This window comes from Rhinolophus sinicus, linkage group LG10, assembly GCF_036562045.2.
Source record: "Rhinolophus sinicus isolate RSC01 linkage group LG10, ASM3656204v1, whole genome shotgun sequence".
In the NCBI taxonomy this organism is placed as follows: Eukaryota; Metazoa; Chordata; class Mammalia; order Chiroptera; family Rhinolophidae; genus Rhinolophus; species Rhinolophus sinicus.
This window is the reverse complement of record NC_133759.1, coordinates 50,901,736-50,922,793: the sequence shown is the minus strand read 5'-3', so window position 1 is coordinate 50,922,793 and position 21,058 is coordinate 50,901,736. Positions and strand designations below refer to the sequence as shown.

At 37.4% G+C, this 21,058-nt stretch overlaps 1 protein-coding gene across 4 annotated transcripts in view; it reads right to left on the bottom strand.

Moving 5' to 3' along the window:
* CCDC66 (coiled-coil domain containing 66) overlaps positions 1-19,959 on the bottom strand; it is a 49,370-nt gene extending 29,411 nt beyond the window's left edge. For 3 of the 4 annotated variants that reach the window (XM_019724214.2, XM_019724216.2, XM_074313142.1), the window contains exons 1-8: positions 19,862-19,946; positions 18,116-18,180; positions 17,425-17,450; positions 5,926-6,373; positions 4,280-4,445; positions 3,988-4,091; positions 2,202-2,323; positions 1,665-1,766 (exon numbers count right to left, since the gene is read on the bottom strand). In XM_019724214.2, coding sequence (XP_019579773.2) covers positions 1,665-1,766; positions 2,202-2,323; positions 3,988-4,091; positions 4,280-4,445; positions 5,926-6,373; positions 17,425-17,450; positions 18,116-18,180; positions 19,862-19,872 — 1,044 coding nt within the window. In that variant the 5' untranslated portion in view covers positions 19,873-19,946. Of the gene's footprint in view, positions 1-1,664; positions 1,767-2,201; positions 2,324-3,987; positions 4,092-4,279; positions 4,446-5,925; positions 6,374-17,424; positions 17,451-18,115; positions 18,181-19,861 lie in introns of all 4 variants that reach the window. The other variant, XM_074313143.1, reaches the window with a different exon arrangement.
* Between the last annotated feature and the right edge of the window lie 1,099 nt (positions 19,960-21,058).

The following is a 21,058-nucleotide window of genomic DNA, read 5'->3' as shown; positions in this document are numbered from 1 at the left end:
TTACCCCCTTCAGGGACTCTTGCACACAGACCACCTGACATCTACTATCCAGAACATCAGATGTGACCAGACCTCCTAGCACCCATCCTCCATACTGTCCAAACTGCCTGACATCTTACTGGTAAGTGTTCTGGACCGATCCTAGGGCTTAGAATGCAGAACTGATTATTCTCTAGAATGTAATTTTTACTATGAGAACTCCTTACTTTCTTCTTCAGAACACTTTTGGGTTTTTGCCTGGTTGAGTTTCTAGTTTGCAAAGCTTAAGACCCTTGAATAAATAAGCACTTGTTATATGTCAGCCACTGTTCTAAGCACTTTATAGGCATTACCTTATGTTTTAACAAAATTGGCCTTGGGGACCCTGCCTGTAACTAAATTCTCCTCTCAATTACATAAAGAGGTTAATATTCAAATAGTATAAATCGTCCTGGCTATGGGTGAGATTTCTGAAACCAACTGCTTTCTGGTATTTAAGAAGGAGGATTTTTTAAAAAATTTTTGTTTTTTATAGTTAATTCATTTTCCCTCAATAGCATCTTTCCAGTATCTTACCATATTCATACACAAATACATAAAAACTGCATTTAAATAGTGAAAGAATGAGTAAATAATCATACTCTTTAACTCTTGGTTATCCAGCCCTGAATTTAGTGTGTTTTCCCTTCTGGTCCTTCTCTCATCACCAACTCCCAGCTCTGACTCCAAAATATAAATAAATTCATAGGGTGTTTTTTTGATTATAAAAAAAAGACAGATGCTTTCGTTAAAAAAAAGAAATACACACACACACACACACACACACACACACACACAAATGGTTATTTATTTGGAAATAAAGCCACCTCAAATGGTTAATTCTTTATTTTTATTAATGACCATATGGTACAGGTTACTCCTAGGTAATAAATGACCTAAAAAACCATGCAAATTAAGCAATAATAAATGATACACTAACATTTCACCTGATTTTTGATAACTGAAAATAGTATTTTTAATATTAAAAATTCTTCAGTCCTAATGTTGAAAAGTAAATAAGCTGATTCTCACCAACTTCACAAAGCTTCAGTGTAGTTTTTAGTAGTATCTACAAGTATCAATTTCTAAACTTTATACACTTAAAATTATCGCCCAGAAATACAAAGTTTTCCAAAATGACTTCTCTCAAAACTAATGTATTGTCTTCTAACAGTCAAAGTGCTTTGGGAACGTGGAAAAATACAATTCAGGTTTCATTCCTTTTGTTAATGTAAAATTATCAAGACTACAAAACTGTTTGATGTAGGCAAGTCAGCCCTATATGGAGTGCAACAAAGTGCCCTACAAACAATCTAACTTGGAGGGTTCCTTAAGAAATCTAACAGTACTGAGTGAAAAGGTCGACCATCAGAATCACCCCTTCAGGTTATTGTATTATTTTCAGAACACATTTGTTAAAATGTAAATGTACATTAGGAAGAAGGGATTAAATGTGTAAAAAAAATAGTTAATAACTTCTTAAAATTTAAGGAGAATAATGCACTCAGTAAAAATTAACTGGTCATTTAAAAAAAAAAAAAAGAGGAGTCCTTAGATTCACGCCTTCAAGGAAAACAGGTTATAGGAGTATAGTGATCAAGCACTAAAGGGTATCCATATTCAAAGTAATGACACTTAGGACTTACCTCTAAAATCTGGCTAGCTCTAGATAGTGAGTCCCCATCAGCCTGGACCACCGTTACCTGACTGGGAGACTGTGACAGAATGCTGGAAACACTAGTAGAAGTCTAAAAACAAGCAGAAAAACAAGGGCACTTTTTTCTTTGTCTAATATTAAACACCAGCAAAATTTGAAGGTTACCAAAGCACAACCTGAGGGACACCAGGTACGTACTCATGTTTCATTTGTTAACCTGGTAGTGGGTACCACATGGTTAGTGGTCGAATTTTGTGATCATCTAAAAAATTGCACAGTTCTTTCATACGAGTCCAAAGGAGGTACCTATGGCCTCTATACTCACCTATTAACATAGTAAGACAATTTACAGAATGCAAACAGACTAGTTGAGATCATAAATTCAAAATAACATTGTTTTCAAATACCATATGAAAAGTAAGTTTTCTAAAAAATAAATAAGCTTTATGATATGAACATGGCTTAACATTAAAACTGCAATTATGATGTCTTATGTTCCATAAGTGCTTAAATTTGATCCTCTTACCTTAGATTGGTCAAGAATTTGAAATTTTTCCCATACTATTTTATCAGTTTCAGATTTTTTCCAAGGATTATTCCATTTTTCAGAAGCTTCTTTTTCTTTCTTCTTTAAAGCAACCTGTTCATCTGTAAATAATGTCCTTTTTTAAAAAATGTACAAAAACTGTAAAAAAAATCACGTAAACAAATCATGACCTTCTTAAAGAGTACAGATTTCTACACAGATCAAAACTTTTTTAGAGAGGAGATTAACTCACAATAGAGAATTTTAAGGGATATGGAATAAAGGAAAACTTTTAATCAGAACCAAAATATGGCACAAATAGATGTAAAAATGTTTGTTTTATTATAATTATCCATAAAGAACAATGTTTTCAGAACATTTTTTTACTGTGCTAATTATTTTGAGATTTTACTGTCCTGTGGTGTTCATTCAGTTATTACTAATAGGCTTAAAAGCTAGCACTCTGGATTCAGAGAACTGTGGGGTCAAATCCAAGTTCAACCACTTCCCAGCTATGTGACTGTGGGCAAACTGCTGTTCACCTCTCTAAACCTGGTTGTTCTTCAATAAAATGAGAGTAATAATGGTGCCTATTTCAGTATAGGGCCTAGCGCAAAGTAAATATTTAATAAATGTCAACCATACTTATTCATAACTGTGGAATAGTGAAAAACCCAGTGAAAATCTTTTGTCTAACAGGCCAATATAAAAAAATTAAGCTCAAATCATCAGTAATTCTTAAAAATTGAGATATATAAATTTAAATCCCCCCAAAATTAATGAAAGCATAACTTGAACAAACAGAGATGTGCTTTTCTAATAGTATCAAGTAAAAGAAAATAAACTGCTTTTTAAGATAATAATTAAAGCATAAAACACTTCGGTCACTTCCAAGTAGTTCCATCTTACTTCAGAAGTTTGGTATTATATTTTGATAAACTACATTTGTACTGAAAGAAAATATTTAAAGCTGAACTTATGATATAACACATATCAGATCTCTAAACCTTCTTACACTGCTACCATATTTTTAATTTCTTCATTCTTCTGTTACCTTCACTTCCAATATCAATTCATTCCCTATTTCTTCTGCTCATCTCATTTTCTAGATCACCTGTCCCATCAGGGTTATGACTGCCTCACAGGAATTACCAGTTGAGTGGAGAGTGAAGCCCATCTTCACGCTCTTAGTATTGCTATTCCTAAGTACAACTGTTACTTCATGTATTTTCCAAACTCTGGACCCTAAGTCTAGTCCAAGACGTAACACGAGTTTTTCAGTTATCATCAATATTTTAAGACCCTAACAGAAGTTATAAGTTTTTCTGTTATATGTTCTAAGGCTGACAAAAAGTAATAAGCTTGCTTTTGCATGGAATATACTAATTGATATCATATTGATGATTCATTAGAACATTTTATTTTTAAAAATGAACTCAATTATTTTTAAATAAAACCATTTTTAAACCCATAGGATTTCTGTAACGGAAAAATATGAGAATGGATTCTCAGGAAATGAGAAAAGTTTAGCAATCTTTGTTTGAGCTCAAAGAGTTCCAAAATGATACTAATAGTAATGATCATCTCTGGCTTTTGGTGCACACCACAGAGTGACAAAAAGATAAAAGGGAATGTGAAACCACAAATCTTCTTATGCATTTGCAGAGAACTACTCTAGATTTCAAATATTATAAGACTTTTGATAATATCATACTGAAAGATATATTTCATCCTCTATATTCCATAAGCCAACAAAACTATAATAAAAGGTGTAATAATTACCTACCAAGCTCTTTCCTCCACTGGGCTTTTTTTGCTTCTAACAAACTTCTATCACGTTCTCTTTCCCCCAGAGTACTGAAAATGTCAGCTGGTTTCCATACATTCTCTCTAAGACAAAGCACAAAAAATAACAGAACCCTTACTATACGTTTCTATACAACTTAACTCCATAAATATTAAGTAATAAACTTTTAACTAGCTCTTAATCTTCAGAGTAAATATTTCACATGAAAGTCAAGGAAAAGCAAAACCATATTCATAAGATGGCCCCACAATAACAGATATGAGTTACATACATAGCAATTTTCTGCTCATACTGCTTAGATGTCTCCTGGTTTTTATTTAAAACAGATTTATTTTCATCTTGGACATATGAAACAGCCTCAGTTTTTTCAAGTAGTCCCATAATGTTCTCGTCCTTTGGCTGATTAGGAATACTGTTTAAATGTAGACTGTCTTGACCTGGGAGGTAAAATGAATGCTTTTAAATGAATAGACATTAAAATTATATCTAGTACGATACCTTATGTTGGCATAACTGCTATATAGTTTTAAAAACACCGCCTTCACATTACCTAATTAATTACCTCTCACAGGAATCCTTGCAGTGGGTACTACTTTTTGTCAAAAAAGGAAACTGAGCCCCTAGAGGTTAGATGGCCCAGAGGTATGGCCACAGCCATAAATTCCTGTGTCAAATAACAAACAAGCAACAACAAAATAAACCTCCATTTACTCCTGCCAACAATAAACACTTTTATAAACAATATAAATGAAAACACAAATCACAATTTTATTGAGAATAAATGTAAATAGTTTTACAAAAACCTCATTACCTTGTCCTTATGTTCTCATTTAGTTGGGAATCAGTGAAAAACTTTACCGTGGACCACTGTCTCTATGCCCCCCAGCTATAATATCTATTACAAATATTTTATACAGAACTCATATGCTTGGCTCAAAAATTAGATTCTAATTTGCTACTTAACGTGCTAGTTCTCTTAGTGAAGAGAAAGCATATCTAATATACAGGTCATAAGATCAGGTAAATTCTGCTTTTAATTTTGTTGATATTCTCTCATTATCCCTAATACGATTTTATGTTTTGTTCTCTAAGCTAGAATTCTAGCCTTAAAGACAAAATATAGCTCTCTCATTTTACAAAGAATAATCTCGACCAAGAGCAGGTAAATGACTCTAGCATCAGCAGCATCAGCACCTTGGGAGCTACCTGACCCCCAAACCATTTGTGGGGCCTCTTCCTGGTGACTGTTATTTTTAATTTAGTTCACGATTGCCTAACAAAATTTTAATGCTATTCACATATTCACAATTCCTTAGTTCATAGCTGAAATACGAAGGCTTTTAAAAACATAACATGTTTATGACTATTGAAACAGAAGGCATGTAACACTCTGCAACTCCTTTCAAGTCTGTTTTCTATTGGTTAAAAGGGCACTGTTGCCGGTCCTTAGCATGGACTGAGTCTGGAAAAGCAAAATGTGGGGACCAGGAAAAGCAACATTTTCAGCTATTCAAGACAAATCTTCACAGTAAGTTTCCATCAGTTTTCATCAGAATACTATGATTTTTAAATAACATTTTATATAATTACTTTTAATGTAAGTAAAGCCTCCTACATTCTAAAATAAGTACAATTGTGTTTTGTACTAAGATCCTTTCTAGAGTCCACAGAAACTGGGTTTCTAAAGGATATGGTACATGAGAATAATATTCTGAGCATCAACCTTAAAATATGGTATAACTATAAAAAGTAATTTTGCATACGAATGTTCTTCAAAAGAATCATTATTTTAAAAAATTGTTACACATTAAAATAGAATTTGAGAGGCACAGTTACGTAAAATCCAATGAACCTAAAATTCTAAAACACTTTATATTCATAAAATTAATATGAATTAAAACTTTAGAAAAATCTTACTTGTTTTCTCCTCCTTTCCACTCTCAGTCAGGGAAATAGATCTAGTTCCTTGGTTTACAGTCATCAAAATCTGTTGTAGTTGGTCTTGGGTTAGACATACCAAACTACTCTTCACATTTTCACTTGTGATGTGTTTTTTGCAAGGCTTCTGTTTAGCTACTACAGATGTATTTACAGTGTTTCTAGTCTTCTGTATATTAGGGGTTGCAGGTGAAATCTCTTTCTGGATATGAAGACAGTCTTTATCTGCATACTGCTTGCATAAGTCCTTAGTGGGTGAAAAAGTCATACTATCCTTTTCACCTTTTGCCAGTGAAGTTTCTGAACCAATTCTCTTCTTTTGCAAAAGTTTTTCACTCCTGATACAAGTCTTTTGTGTTGATTTTAGAATGAATCCAGTCTGTTTTGTTCTTAAAGGACATTTTGCAATCTTGGTCTTATTTCCCATCTGTTAAAACACCAAAAATTTATTCTTTATAACAGCCCAAGAAAAATTGACAATTATCTTTATATAATCTGTGATAAGTCAGGCCTCTAAACTCTTTTCCATTTTGCCAATATATACATAAGAAACTGACATTTAACCTTTGCATATCTTCATCTGAAAGCTTCATCACGTGGCAATTATTTTATTCAGGATAATGAAGAACACAGAACTTTTATGCTAGTTGTTACAGGACATCTCCACTTTTATGATTGCAACACCCACATTACCTCTTTTCTTTAAAGGCATCTATAGACTCATAGGTTACTAGCCCTTATTCCTTGATGAACTTATTAGCTCGTGGGTCATCATCCCTCTCCCTAACATGACTCCTGTCTTAATTATTGGTGTTGTCATACCCACATAGATCATTCTTCCCCCATGCTACCTCAGTTACTCATTTCCTTAGTGATATCTTATACTGACCTTGTAATTATCCATAACTGCAATCCCTCCATAAGCTCAATTTCAAGCACTGCACAATGACCACCACCACTTCCTATTTTTTGCAGCTTAACTTTCTCTTGTATTTGAGTTCCAACAATTCTTTGAATCTGCTGGGCACTATAATCTGTTGATCCTACCGCCATCTTCTTGTCCTCGCTTCCCTCCTCACCAATCTTAAATTCCATCATCAACCAAAATTATCATGGTCTTCCACTCTCAACTCTTCTGCTCTATGTGACAGTCCCTTGGCAAATCCCAACCCTGGGAAAATCTAACTTGTCAGCTACTCTGCCTGCATCCGAGGAGAAAACACACAGTCACAACATCTGGATTCATCTTAAATACATACCCAAGAACAACAAATGGGCTCTTCATGCTAACTGGCAGTCAGGCACAATTTCCCAAGTTCATTTACTCTCACTCTTTCTTTTAGCAACAATTTCAACTTTCTCCTGTTTCCCAAAACTCTCTCTTTCATACTCATTCTCAGCTGAAGACCTTGATTAATATTTCACTGAAAATCTTATAGAGGGGCATTCAGAAAAAAACTTTAAGTTTCCACCACCAAATTGGTACGAGCATCTGTACCCATACAAACTGCTTGCCCTCCTCCTAGTACATATTCCCGTAACCCTCTCTCAAGGATCTCTAGCAACCCTTTGCTTTCTCCTGAATCATCACTATTTCTTTTCTGCTGGTTCACAAAATCTTTTTTACCATCTTAAAAAATACTTGATCCCGCTTTCTCCTCTAATCTCCTAGAATTCTATTCCAACCAAACTTTCACCCATACCACCCCACCAAAACTGCTCAAAGTCACCAACAATTTCTACATTAGCTGCTAAATTCAATGACTGCGTCTCAAATCCTCATCTGACTGGACCTATTAGCAGCATCTGACACAGTAATTATTCCTTCCATTTTGAAACACTTTCTCTACTTCAATTCCAGGACTCCACCGTCCCGGTTTTCCTTCTCAGTATTGACTGGCTCCTCCTTTTCTCCAGCATTCTAGAAGTTGTAGTGCCCTGGGCACAGTCCCAAGATCTCTTCTTTACAATCCCCAATTCACTTGGTAATTTCATTTACTCTTGTGGTTCTATATGTTATCCACATGCTGACAACTCTCAAACCTGTGTCTCCAGGATGGTTCTCTCCCTTAAATTCAGGTTCCATCTGCCTAGCCAACACTTCCATTGGGTTTCTAATAGACACTTCAATCTTAACATGTCCAAAACTGAATTCCTGATCTCCCTCTTGCCCCTAAATAACTTCCTCCATTCACAGTCTTTCCCATTTCAGTTACTCATGCCCCAAATTTTGGAATTATCATTGAATACTCTCATGCGCCTCACTGAACTTGTCATCAAACCTTGTTTTTGCTCCATCTTCAAAATACATCCTTAATCTGACACTCCTGAACACCTCTTGCCACCCTTCTGCCCCAGGCCATTAGCTCTTACCTGAGTCACTGAAAAGCCTTCTGACTGGTTTTCCTGCTTCTCGCCTTGCCCCTCAGTCTATACTCTCAACCCAGCAACCACAGTGATGACCTTAACATGTAAGTCGGATCATGTCACTTTCTTCAAGTTTCCAATGGCTTCCCATCTTACTGGAGGAAGAAAAGCTGCTCTTATCTGATCTCCAATCTCATTTTCTATCTCTTAGCCTCCCACCACATGGGCTTCTGGTTTATTCCATGAATTCAACAAGACCTCCTCCAGTCTTAGACCTTAGCACTAGTCAATCCCTCTACCTGAGAAATTCTTCCTTCAGGTTCTACATGGCTCATTCACTCACCTCCTTCAAATCTTTGCTCCAATATCACCGGCCCAATGGGCTCTTCTCTGACCATCCTATTTAAAACTGCTGTTTCCTGCTCTACGCTCACTCCCACCTCACTACCACTCCCTTTTCCCAAGGATGCTGTGCCCCTAAAGTGATTGTACCTCTTCCCTTTCTCTTTTATTTTTCTCTGTTGCCGTTTTAGTCTTGTAATATTCTATTACTATTTTGCTTATTGTCTGCCCATCCCACCCCTTTTTTAATGTACACTCCACAGGGCAGATTTTTGTCTGCTTTGTCCACTGCTGTATTCCCAGGACCTGGAACAGTGAGTAGAACAGAGTATGTGTTCAGTAAATTTTTGTTGAACGACTGTCCTCAACTATGCCATTTTAAAGACTGAATTCTTTCTCTCCCCCGCCCCCCCAAATTAGCTCCCCTTTCCAAAATATCCCATTTCTTTGGCTCCGTAGTTCTAATCTCTCAGACCAGTAGCCTCGGAATCATCTTTGGCTCTTTCTCCTCCTTTAGCTTACCAGCAAGTACTGGTCATGTCTTCCTTCCAAACATTTTTCTCACCATTTAAACGACAATATGCCTAAATTCAGGTTTTCATTACTAGATCACAGCCTATCTCAAATCTATCCCATTTAATCCACTGTACACTTCTGTAAACCCAACTAACCTAAAATAATTCAACAGTCTTTCAATCAATATTAAGTGTTGCTTTTATGTGCTCATCAGTATGGGAAAAAGTGTTGGAGGTGTGAAGTTAAATAAGATTGCTGCTGTAGGGAGTGGGGTAGATGCCACATGGCTTTCATCTGGCTTATCATATCCCAACTTTGTTTTTCAATAAATTATATAACACTTTGACCAATCAGCCAATCACATTTTGCCCTACTTTTCAAAATATATTGTAGAATCAATATTATCCCACTCACCTTACTACAACCTATCTCTTCCTGGCTTTAGGCTTTCCATAATACCAATACCATAATCTAAAATGTCTTTTTACCCTCCCATCCCTGTGGCTATTTTAATATAACTAATTCTATAATTGAGAAGAGGCAAACTCAAATACCTACTGTAAATTAGGCTGGGTGGGAACTAGGATAAACTAAAGAGCACTTTTTCCATCCAAAGGAGGCAGACACTACTCAGAACCAGCCCACACTGCCAAAAAGGAATCTGAGTCTACTTGCTAGATCATCCAATATTTCAAAAGAACCACGAATACCAGATTTTACATCAAATTTTCCAACTTTTAGACACTGGCAATTCATTCCAGTTTTTGAAAACCACTGTGTGGATTAAGCAAATTCTCAGCATACTGCATATGGCTTACACAGCTGAGCCCTACCACCTCAGTCAGTCTCCAACGACTACAGCTCCTACTAATCTCACTCTTCTTTAACTTATACTGGCCTTTTTTGGGTCATTAACAGTTGAGCATTTCATTTCTCTAATCAGATTCTCATTCAAACTGCGAAGAAGTGTCGATTTCTCTTGCAAGTCTCTCATTTCTGTCCCCTTCCTTCCATTCTGCTAGCCACCATACAAGTGCAGGACCTCATAAGACTCTCCCTGGACTACAGTAATTGACTTTTAAGTGGTCTCCCTGCTGTGATAATGTGCTTCACAGGGCAGCCTGAAGACTTACAACACAATTAAATCATATCTAGTCTGCTTTTCAAAAATTCTTTAATACTCCCTACATGCACATCAAGTCAGTTCAAATGACTACACATTTAAACTCTCCATGACTGTAACTTCACTAAGTTTTATGTGGTACACTTCCCCGAGGTACAGACTATTCCCCAAATTTTGCCCACCATTTTCTGTGAGCTTAGAATACACTTCCCTACTTCTTTTACTATAAATATTTTCCTCATCTTTTAAGTTCGAATTAAAATGTCACCTCATTTATGAACCACTCCCTCATCTTTTCAAGCCACAAAGAGCTGCTCTTTCCAATGTTTTCTCCTTTGTATAACCCTACTATGACACACATTTTATTCCACTTGTACTATATAGTTATTTACCTGACTGATACCCTCACTTCCAAGAAACAGGAACTAGGTTTTACTCTTTTTTCCCCCTCTTACAGTCACAGAACAAATAAAGCCAAGGATAGAGCTCTATAAACATACTGGAATTTTACAGCAGCAGTGAATCCTGTTAAACAGATACCTACTAATTGGAGCTCTAATTTAACTAGAATTATTTTGCCTCAAACACTTACATCAGAAATAATATACAGAAAAGGTCTTTTAAAAATATTTATTTAATAAAGGGGGGGTGGGAAATGACCTGTTATGAGGTCACTATACATTCCGCTAAACTCTGAATACTTTTTGTAGCTCAACACCAAAGAAAAACAATGAAAGGAAGCAGTAAAAAATTATGAACTACAAAATAAATATTCAATTATGTTTAGGTTACTTAATAAGAAAAAGCAATCTAGCCAAATCATTTCCCAAGTGTTTCTGGATAAGGTGAATTTTAATAGATTAAAAAGGGCCTTTAGGTCAAAAACATTTTTATGTAGCATGTTGCTCTTTTACCTAGTTTTAATTCTACCAAATTTTTCATGATATAAAGACAGTGTCCAATGTAGTTGTTGAATATTATCTGCTTTTACAATTTTTATGAGGCCATTCTTTAGTGTGTCACTACTCTGATTCTCACATGCAAAAATACCTGTAAAAAATTTTTAATGTTTTATATCTCAAATAATTTGTGAGATAATTCTAAGAGTTTAGAACTCACAAATTACTCATGACACTGAATCATTAATATTTCTTTCATTTCTCTTCCTATAAGCTTAAGAAATAAGACTGGTAACCACCTTTACTTACTTTACATTCATCACCACATATTGAAGAAACATGCAGATTTTAATAGAATTAAGAAAGTACTCTGACCACATGTTAAACTTGATGATGATTAGTTAGAGTTCAGCTGTGCTTAAAGAGCACACAATGAAGATGACAGTAATTCAACCTCTGAGGAAGGAGCAAAACAGAACTATACCGTTTCCCCGAAAATAAGACCTAGCCAGACCATCAGCTCTAATGCATCTTTTGGAACAAAAATTAATATAAGACATAATATGATATAATATAATACCGAGTCTTATATTAATTTTTGCTCCAAAACACATATTAGAGCTGATGGTCCGGCTAGGTCTTATTTTCGGGAAAACACGGTAGGTAGGTGTTGTAGTCATTCAGGAGCTTACTCCTGTAGAAAGGAAAAAAGCACTGTGGAGCTCTAGTCAAGATGGGACAATAGGTGAAAACTGTGCTGGCCTCCTTCCACGTTCACATCAAATTTAAAACTAAACTACAGAAAACCATCATTGAGAATTGCCTAAAGTCTAGCTGAACAGAAATCCTATTACTAAGGATATACAGAAGAAGCCATATCGAGAATAGTTGAAGGGGTGGCGAGGCAGAAAAGGGCTGGTCTCACATGTGGCTGTTAAAAATCAGGTGGGTTATCTTAGCTGTGGAGGTCCCCCCTGAGGAGCAAGGGGTCTCAGACTCACACCAGGTTTCCCAACCCAGGGTTCCAGTGCCAGAAAGAGAAGTCCCCATAACTTCTGGATGTAAAAACCAGCAGAGATTATGGATGAGTGAGACAGAGGGCTGCTGGAGTCCCAGGCATTCCTCTAAAAGGGCCTGCACACAAACTTCCTCACTGACAGACTCACTCTGAGCTCCAGCACTGGGGCAGCAGCTTGAAAAGCACCAGTGACATACAGGGAGGAACTGAATTATCTGGCTTCAAGGCGAGGGCTGCAGGGGATGCTTTCTCCTGGACAGAGTGCTGGTAGAAGCCATTGTTTGTTGAGCCCTCACCTCTCCCACCGTGCAGACGCAGGCAGACACCCTAATAGGAGCCTCCATTAACCCAACAAACACTGTTCATCTTGCCTGGTGATTCTGAGACCCTGCCCCACCCAACTTGTGGACACACCCAACTTGTGGACCCACGCAAGCTGATTCCACTGGCTTTTCCATCCAAACGGCCTATCTCGGATCATGCTGTTGACTTTCCTAATCGCTCCAAGATTCACAAACACCAAACAAGCAGCAGCTGGCCTCAGGTCTCAAGATCACAGCTTGGCCTCTCCCAGGCACCTCCAAGCCCAGCATGGGTGGCTGCCATCTACGAATTGCTTTGTGGCTCATGCCAGATGACCCTGCGCAGGGCACGGGCTGCAGCTGAAGTTGGCCTGCAGCAAGGCTCCTCCCAAGGGGCCCCAATACCAACATACCAGGTGGCCAGCTTCAGAACACACCAGAGCACCACCTAACTACCTCCACAAACTACACATCCAAAGGGGAAACTGGGTAGGTACCATAGCCCCGCTAAGGCAAATCCTGCTCCATAGGGTCAGCCCTTGCACAACAGCTCCTCCACCATAGTCACATCCAGTCCTCACAGTCTACCCTGAGGGTCAATCCCTCCCACTGTGTTCCAACAGCAATCAAGGCTCAACTACAAGAGGAGTGCACACACAAGCCACACAAGGGACACACCTGGAGCACCAGGTTCATCTGACCAGGGAGACTAAGCCCCACAGGATGTCAACTACATAAGGCCACTCTACCAAGACCAGGAGACATAGCAGCCCTACCTAATACATAGAAACTAACACAGGGAGGCAGCCAAAATGAGGAGACAAAGAAAGAAACATCTCCCAAATGAAAGACATAACAAAACTCTGGAAAAAGAACTAAATAGAGACAAGCAATCTATGAGATGCAGAGTTCAAAACACTGTTTATAAGGATGCTCAATGATCTCAGTGAGAACTTCAACAAAGATATAGGAAACATAAAAATGGAGATAGAAAACATAAAAAACAACCACTCAGAAATGAAAAATACAGTAACTGAAATGAAGAATACATTACAGGAAATGAACAGTAGATTAGATGAAGCAGAGGATTGAATCAGCAATTTGAAAGATAAGGAGGCAAAAAACACCCAACCAAAACAGCAAAAAAAAAACAAAAAACCAAAAAAACACCAAAAACATGAGGACAGTTTAAGGGACCTCTGGGACAATATCAAGTGTACCAACATTTGCATCATAGGGGTACCAAAAGGAGAAGAGAGCAAGGAATTGAAAACCATTTGAAGAAATAATGACTAAAAACTTCCCTAACCTGGCAAAGGAAATAGACATGCAAGCCCAGGTAGCACAGAGTTGCAAACAAGATGAACCCAAAGAGGCCCACATTCAAGACAAATCATAATTAAAATGCCAAAGGTTAAAGTGATTTTTTTAAAGCAGTTAAGAGAAAGGCAGTTAGTTACCTAAGGGAGCTCCCATAAGACTGTCAGCTGATTTCTCAACAGAAAGTTTGCAGACCAGAAGGGACTGGCACAACATATTCAAAGTGATGAAAAGCAAGGACCTACAAGCAAGATTATTCTACCCAGCAAAGCTATCATTTAGAATCGAAGGAGAGCTAGCTTCTCAGACAAGAAAAAGCTAAAGGAGTTCATCAACACCAAATTAGTATTACAAGAAATGTGAAAGGGACTTCTTTAAGGAAAAAAGATAAAAAATAGGAATAACAAAATGGCACCAACTACATTATTTATCAACAGTTTGTAAATGTAAATGGATTAAATGCTCCAATCAAAAGACATAGGGTGGTGAATGGATAAGAAAATTAAGACCTTCACACATGCAGCCTACAAGACACTCACTTCTGATCGAAAGACACACAGACTCAAAGTAAAGGGATGGAAAAAGACATTTTATGAAAATGGAAACAACAAAAAAGGTGGGGTGGCAATACTTATTCCAGACAAAACAAACTTTAAAAAAAGTCTGTAACAAGAGACAAAGAAGGATCTAGTAATTATACTTCTTGTTATTTATCCGAAGAAACCCAAACCACTAATTCGAAAAGACATTATGCTTCCATATGTTCATTGCAGCATTACTTACAATAGCCAAGAAATGGACACCACCTAAGTATCCTCAATTGATGACTGAATAAAGAAGTGGTGCATATTTACAATGGAACATTACTCAGCCATCAACAACATGGATGGACCTAGAGGGTATTATGCTGAGTGAAATTAAGTCAGACAGTGAAAGACAAATACCATATGATTTAACTTACATGTGGAATCTAAAAAAATAAACAAACAGAAGCAAACTCATAGATAAGAGAACCCTTTGATGGTTGCCAGATGAGAGGGAAGGTTGGGAGGATGGGTGAAGGGAGAGAAGGGATTAAGAGGTACAAACTGGTAGTTACAAAATAGTCATGGAGATGTAAAGTACAGCATAGGGAATACAGTCAGTAATACTGTAATTACTATGTATGGTGTCAGATGGATACTTGATTTATTGGGGTGATTAGTAAGTTACATAAATGTCTACCATGTTTCCCCGAAAATAAGACCGGACAATCAGCTCTAATGTGTCTTTTTGGAACAAAAATTATTATAAGACCCAGTCTTATTTTATTATAAGAGCAGGTATACTAATATAAAATAATATACAATACAATATAACATAATATATAATACCAGGTCTTATATTAATTTTTGCTCCAAAAGACGCATTAGAGCTGATTGTCCAGCTCGGTGTTATTTTCGGGGAAACAGGGTAATCACTATGTTGGTACACCTAAAACTGATATAATATTGCATGACAATCGTAACTGAAAAATAAAAATTATATTTAAAAATTGTATATATTTAGGATACAACTTGATGATCTTAATATAGGGAAGGGGCATAAGGACTATTTTTAAAGAAGGAACTAGGAGGTTGGATTCCAAGCCTGCTGCCTGTGTGCTGCCAGACGCAGAACTCAGGCAGAATGTAAGCAATCACACAGAACAGACCACCAGAAGCCTACTGAGTAGAGATTCCATTATGGCCATTCCCGTAATTAAACCTATTACAACTAGCCACAGGCTGTACCTTACAAAAGTTAAAGGTAAACCTGCCCCTATTCCTCTTATACCTTGCAGAAATTCCCCATACCAAGAAGTTTCCCATGGAAACAAGAAACACGCTGGTTTCCCAGCGGAGAGGATGGAGGGGGTCTCTCTTACACTAGCAATTAGAGGGTTGCCTTTCTTTTCTTACCTCTCTGCTAAAACAACTTACTTTCACTTTAAACTAGAGTGGTTCACATTTGAATTCGTTCCTACGTGAAGCCAAGAACCTTGTTAGTTCAGGGTTTGAGTCACCACTTTGGGGACTCACCCCCACCACAATCAATCTAATTAACGTATCCATTACCTCACAGTTACCATTCATCAGTATTTTGGAGTCCCAAAAGCAAGAGGGATAAAGCCAAACAATTTGCTTTAAAACAGTAAATCATTTAAGTTCAACATCAGCTGAGGCATAATAGTTACTCTGGAAAGAAAAATCCTAGAATAAAATATCCCTAGACCACCAGTAGAATTTTGTAATGATGCTACGAAAAAGTCTAAGACTAGTAACTTTGTTTATTATAGGCATGAAAGGGTATCTCCAGATGTTCTAAATTGATTAAAAAGACAATGAAATGTCTTCACAAATGTGGTGAATATAGCAAATCCATTAAGGACATCAATGGAAGAGGAAACACGTGAAAGAGAATAGAGGCCAGGGGAAGATAGAAATCAACTATTACAAATAGCTTTTTATCTAGGAGCTTGAAAGGGAGCACTGTTTGTTAATGTGACGCAAATAAAAATACTTGCAGTATTTTAATAGGACAGGGTCAGGAAAAAACGTACAATCTGTATTCTGGTACTAAGGGAACATACAAGGTATATAACTATATATCATATATATAGAAATAATTTTTACAGGTAGTTTGTGGAATTACTCTGATCATCATCACCCATTTATCAAGTGATTGATATGCTGGGTACTCAAGCAACTTCTTCACCTTGATTAAACCTGGAAGAAATAGCAAAACCATCAAGGGTTCAGAGTTGAAGAGAAAAGTGCCACTCATCCACAATAGGATCTATTCAAAGATGTGCAAGAAAGCCTTTAAGACGCAGGAAAGATAGAAAAAAAAAAAGTGGCTACAGTAAGTTATGGAAGAGCAGAGTAGAAATTTCTGCTGATGTTAACCTAAAAATGGAAAAAGAAATAAGGAACAACAAAAAAAAAGCAGTGGTATCAAACATTTTTTAAAGTGGTAATGTAACTTTGTAGAAAAAGTTACTATGGGTTCCTGATAAAGAAAAATAACTTAAAAGGAAATTTATCATTAAGTTCAAATGTGATCTCTTAAAGGAAAAAGCTAAATGCATGTAAGAACTTATGAATTCAATACCCTTTTAGAGTGGGAAAGTGGAATTTGAGGATGAAAAAAATTTTTTTTGTTTTAAAGTCTAAATATCCAATTTTAAACATCTTTGGGAACTGTGCTCCCCAGTACAATAGCTAATAAATTTAAATAAAATTAAAAATTCACTTCCTTAGTCAAACTAGCTACCTTTCAAGTGCTCAATAATCACACACAGCTAGTGGCTGGCTACTATATTGCACAGCAATGATTTTAGAACATTTCTATCATGGCAAAAAGCTTTACTAGATAGCACTGATCTAGGAAAAAAGGTTCTAAAAGGCTTTTTGAACAGCAAAATTATGATTCATTTCTGTGAAAGGACCATCCTGAAACCAAGGGAACGTCTCACCATCATTCCAAACACCTTATAATATTTTGACAGGAATTATTTCCAAATCATATTTTACATTTGAAAACAGATCAGGTCAAAGTCATTTGTCTTACCTTCACAGAAATTTTTGATTTACGTTCTACAAAAGAAAACAAAAATTACTAAACTATCAACCAAAAACATACTAAGGCAGTCACAAAAGAAAATTTTAATTAGCATTATCTTAAGAATTTATCAATTAGAAATATTAACCCCCAAAACATTAACTTTAGATCCTGAGTGTTCTTTAACAGTATGGTTCAAGTATTTTGATTTCATGTTTATTTTCCAAGGTAAGACTATAAACAGATCAGGGAAAAAGAAAATGCGAATGAGAAGACTACCAAAGTAATTAGTTTTAAAACTGATAGTACTAAAAATGACTTTAGCAATTGTGCTCCTACTATAAATTTAATTTTCTCAAACAATACATTCTTTACATGCACAAAACATAATGACATGCTTCACCTAGATTATTAATTAGGCAATATGGATATTTGCTACATGTAAATATAATGAAGGGATGTATCACACATGAAATATATTGGGACATTAAATTTTATGAATAAATACTGACAGTGGTAAGCAGTGATGTAATATGACTTAACTTGGCAAAAAATAAATTTGAGGAAGTCAGAGGAAACAGCTTTTTCAAAGTACCATTCAAATATCAATCTATTACAAGCAGAAAGTCTGTTAATCTAGTATAAATTTTAGGGAGGAATCAAAAAAGTTAACATTTTAGATTCCGGTAACACAGCATACCATATGGAGACAATATTAGCTTGGTTTTTCCATCCAATAATTCAGTTTCAAGCTTTAAACCATCTCTGCAAAATAAAAGAGAGTTGTAATTTTAAGAAATAGCAACATTTTAAATAGCCAGAAATGCTCATTTGAACCTTTCAAGTAAATCTGTTCTTTTGAATTTATACATGAATCTTGTAAATATGAAACCATTCTTTTAATTAAAAACATTTTTCAATCTAAGATAAAAATGAAAACTACAAGGAGAAAATTTTTTAAACTTTCCAACACTAAGAATTTATCTTTAGCCTGAAATTTCATTTTGTTACTGGTAAGCAACAAATTAATTCAGTTATCATACCGTCATTTAACTCTTGTAACTCTAGACTGAAAAACATGCTGATATCAAAACTCCTCACCTAAGTTAAAGGAGCAAAACATATCTACCATTTATTAGTTTCATAACGATCTTATGACTAACACATTCTATGGCGTATCTAGAGCATTATTTGAAAATGAGCTATGATATTGCCACCGGGATTATCCACTGCTTGAGCATAGAGTTCTACTCTATTTTGAAGATTTCAACTAATACATATTCACATTTAGTGACACTTTTGTTACTATTAGAACAATAAATCTATAATAAACTTTGGCAGCTATAATTTATTTGTGCATGTCAACTCAAAGAGCACAAAGTAACAGAAGACACTGCCAAAGAACTTTGTACATCTGTTAAGGTCCTAATAAAAATCCTCTAAAAACAAAAATAGTGGTCCACACAGTTATTTCACTGTTTAAGTAAAAAAAGAAAGGGGGGGGGGAGGGCAAAAGTGACTTCCAAGAGACAAAATTAAATCCAACGGGCCAAAAAAAGAGAAAGGGTGGGAAAAGTCTGATTAGGAACATGAAACTTGAGGTGTCGCTAAAGTAGGGGAAATCAAGTTAGCTTAACATGTTTATAAAAACACTGGAAAGAATGGGTTTCAAGGTCTTCCCTGTTGGAGGAATACGAACAGTTCCTGTTTATGTTGGTGAAACTTAAAAAAAGACCTTGACTGAAACAGCAAATTTTGTCTGTTTAGCACTGCTGCAGTGTAAATGCCTTCAGGCACAGGCTGTGTTACATATTTTTATATCCCTAAATACTAGAGCACAATTTATTTGCTAAACGATGTGCAAATAGTCTGAGTTTGGTGACTTTCATCTTCTTAAAATATTACAATTCCCAGTAACGAAAGCCATGCAAGTCCTTTTTATTTACTGAACCACTACTGAACGAGAGCCTATAAAGTGCCAGGCACTGGTACCACTGTGATTCCCTAAGAAGCATCAGTTCCATACAGGGCGGGCGCTAAACTCATAGGCGCTCCGTCAATCTGCAAAGATTCCAAAGAGACGGTCGCCAAGAACCAGGGGCCTGGGCCAGGATTTCTCCCTGGGAAGGCGCTAAGCTTTATCGCTTCATCTGCCCTCACGGTTTATCTCCTCTCGTCCTTCTCCGCCCTGAGGTAAATGAGCCGGCGGAACGGAGATCATCAGTTTTAATTCGAATGAAGGGAAAAGCAAGGGGTACGGGGAGGGGAGGGGGGGGCCTGGGGGGTGGTAAAGGACGATCCGGCCCCCTGGCCCCCTCCACCAAAGAGAGCCCGGCACTGCCGCTTGAGGCGGGGCATGCCTGGAAGGTTCTCCGCGAAGGATTCCAAGGGCCCATCCCGCCTCACCCTCCACCCGCTGAAGCCCACCTTTCTCGCCCCAGCTTACCCCAGGTTCATGGCCTGACCTCTCGCTCCCTCCACTGGACGCTCAAGCCCCTTGTGTACGTCGGTTGCCGCTGCCGATCAACAAGCTCTACGCCGATTGGATACAACGATGCCGGTGAGCTGGAGGAGACGATCAATCAGTGCTGGGCTTGCTTGTGGGTGCGCTCATCGGGGGCGGGGCTGCAGGGGTGACAGGCTTTCTTAGCCAGGCCCGGGCTCGGGGTCTGGACACCGGCGTGGTAGAGGCCTGCCTTCGGGCCTCGAAGTTGTATCCTCCCAGAGTTCACAGGGAATCCTCAGAAAAGTGCCTCAGCTCAGGCTGAAGTGGCAAAAATAGAAACAAAAAACATAAACGTTTTTAGGAAATTAACATCTTCTGTATTTTGCATTTGGAAGAGATGCTTATTTTGGTATAAAGTAGATGTGGGGATGGGTTCTGGGGAGAAACTCCTAGAGCGAGTACAGGTTATGTCTTATTTCTTGCCGTGACCTCAGCATTAAGCATACCACATTGTAGCTCTTTTTTAAATAGCAGCAATAATCACAAGTTCTCAATAAATTTAGCTCTTATGTGCCAGACAAGTATCTGAGCGCCTTAAGTTTATTATTTAAGCTTTAGAACATCCTTGAGGCACAGAAAGGTGAAGTAACTTGTCCAAAGTCACTCTGACTATCAAGCAATCTAACACCAGAGCCCCTGTTCCAATCTAGTGTTATATGAGCCTAACTCCTGTTTATCCTTTATATCTCAATTTAAACTTCACTTTCTTTACGAAGCTCCTCTGGAACCCACTCGTGGGGAAACCAGACACCCATTCTCTGAACTCCGCAAATGCTGCCCTTTCAATCAGGATACTAATACTTTTAAGATGTTGTCATGTGGGATGTCATGAGGGGTCTCTGGTCCCGCTCCCCACATAAGAACGCAGGACATGGTGAGGCCAAAAAGGAAACCAATGGAGCCATAGATAGGGGATTCATACCACTATTTCTCCCAGGTGGCTGGGTTGGAGACACAGGAAGCAGGAGCCGTACTATCCACAATCTGCCATCCTCTTCTCTGCCAACCAACCTCACTTGCTAACTGCTATCCACGCTTGCTAGCTTAGCCATGGCAGTTACATCAGTGGCTAATTGGCTAACTGGTTACAGCTGATGGCCAATCAGTCACAGGTAGTGGCCATCTATTACCTGAGCC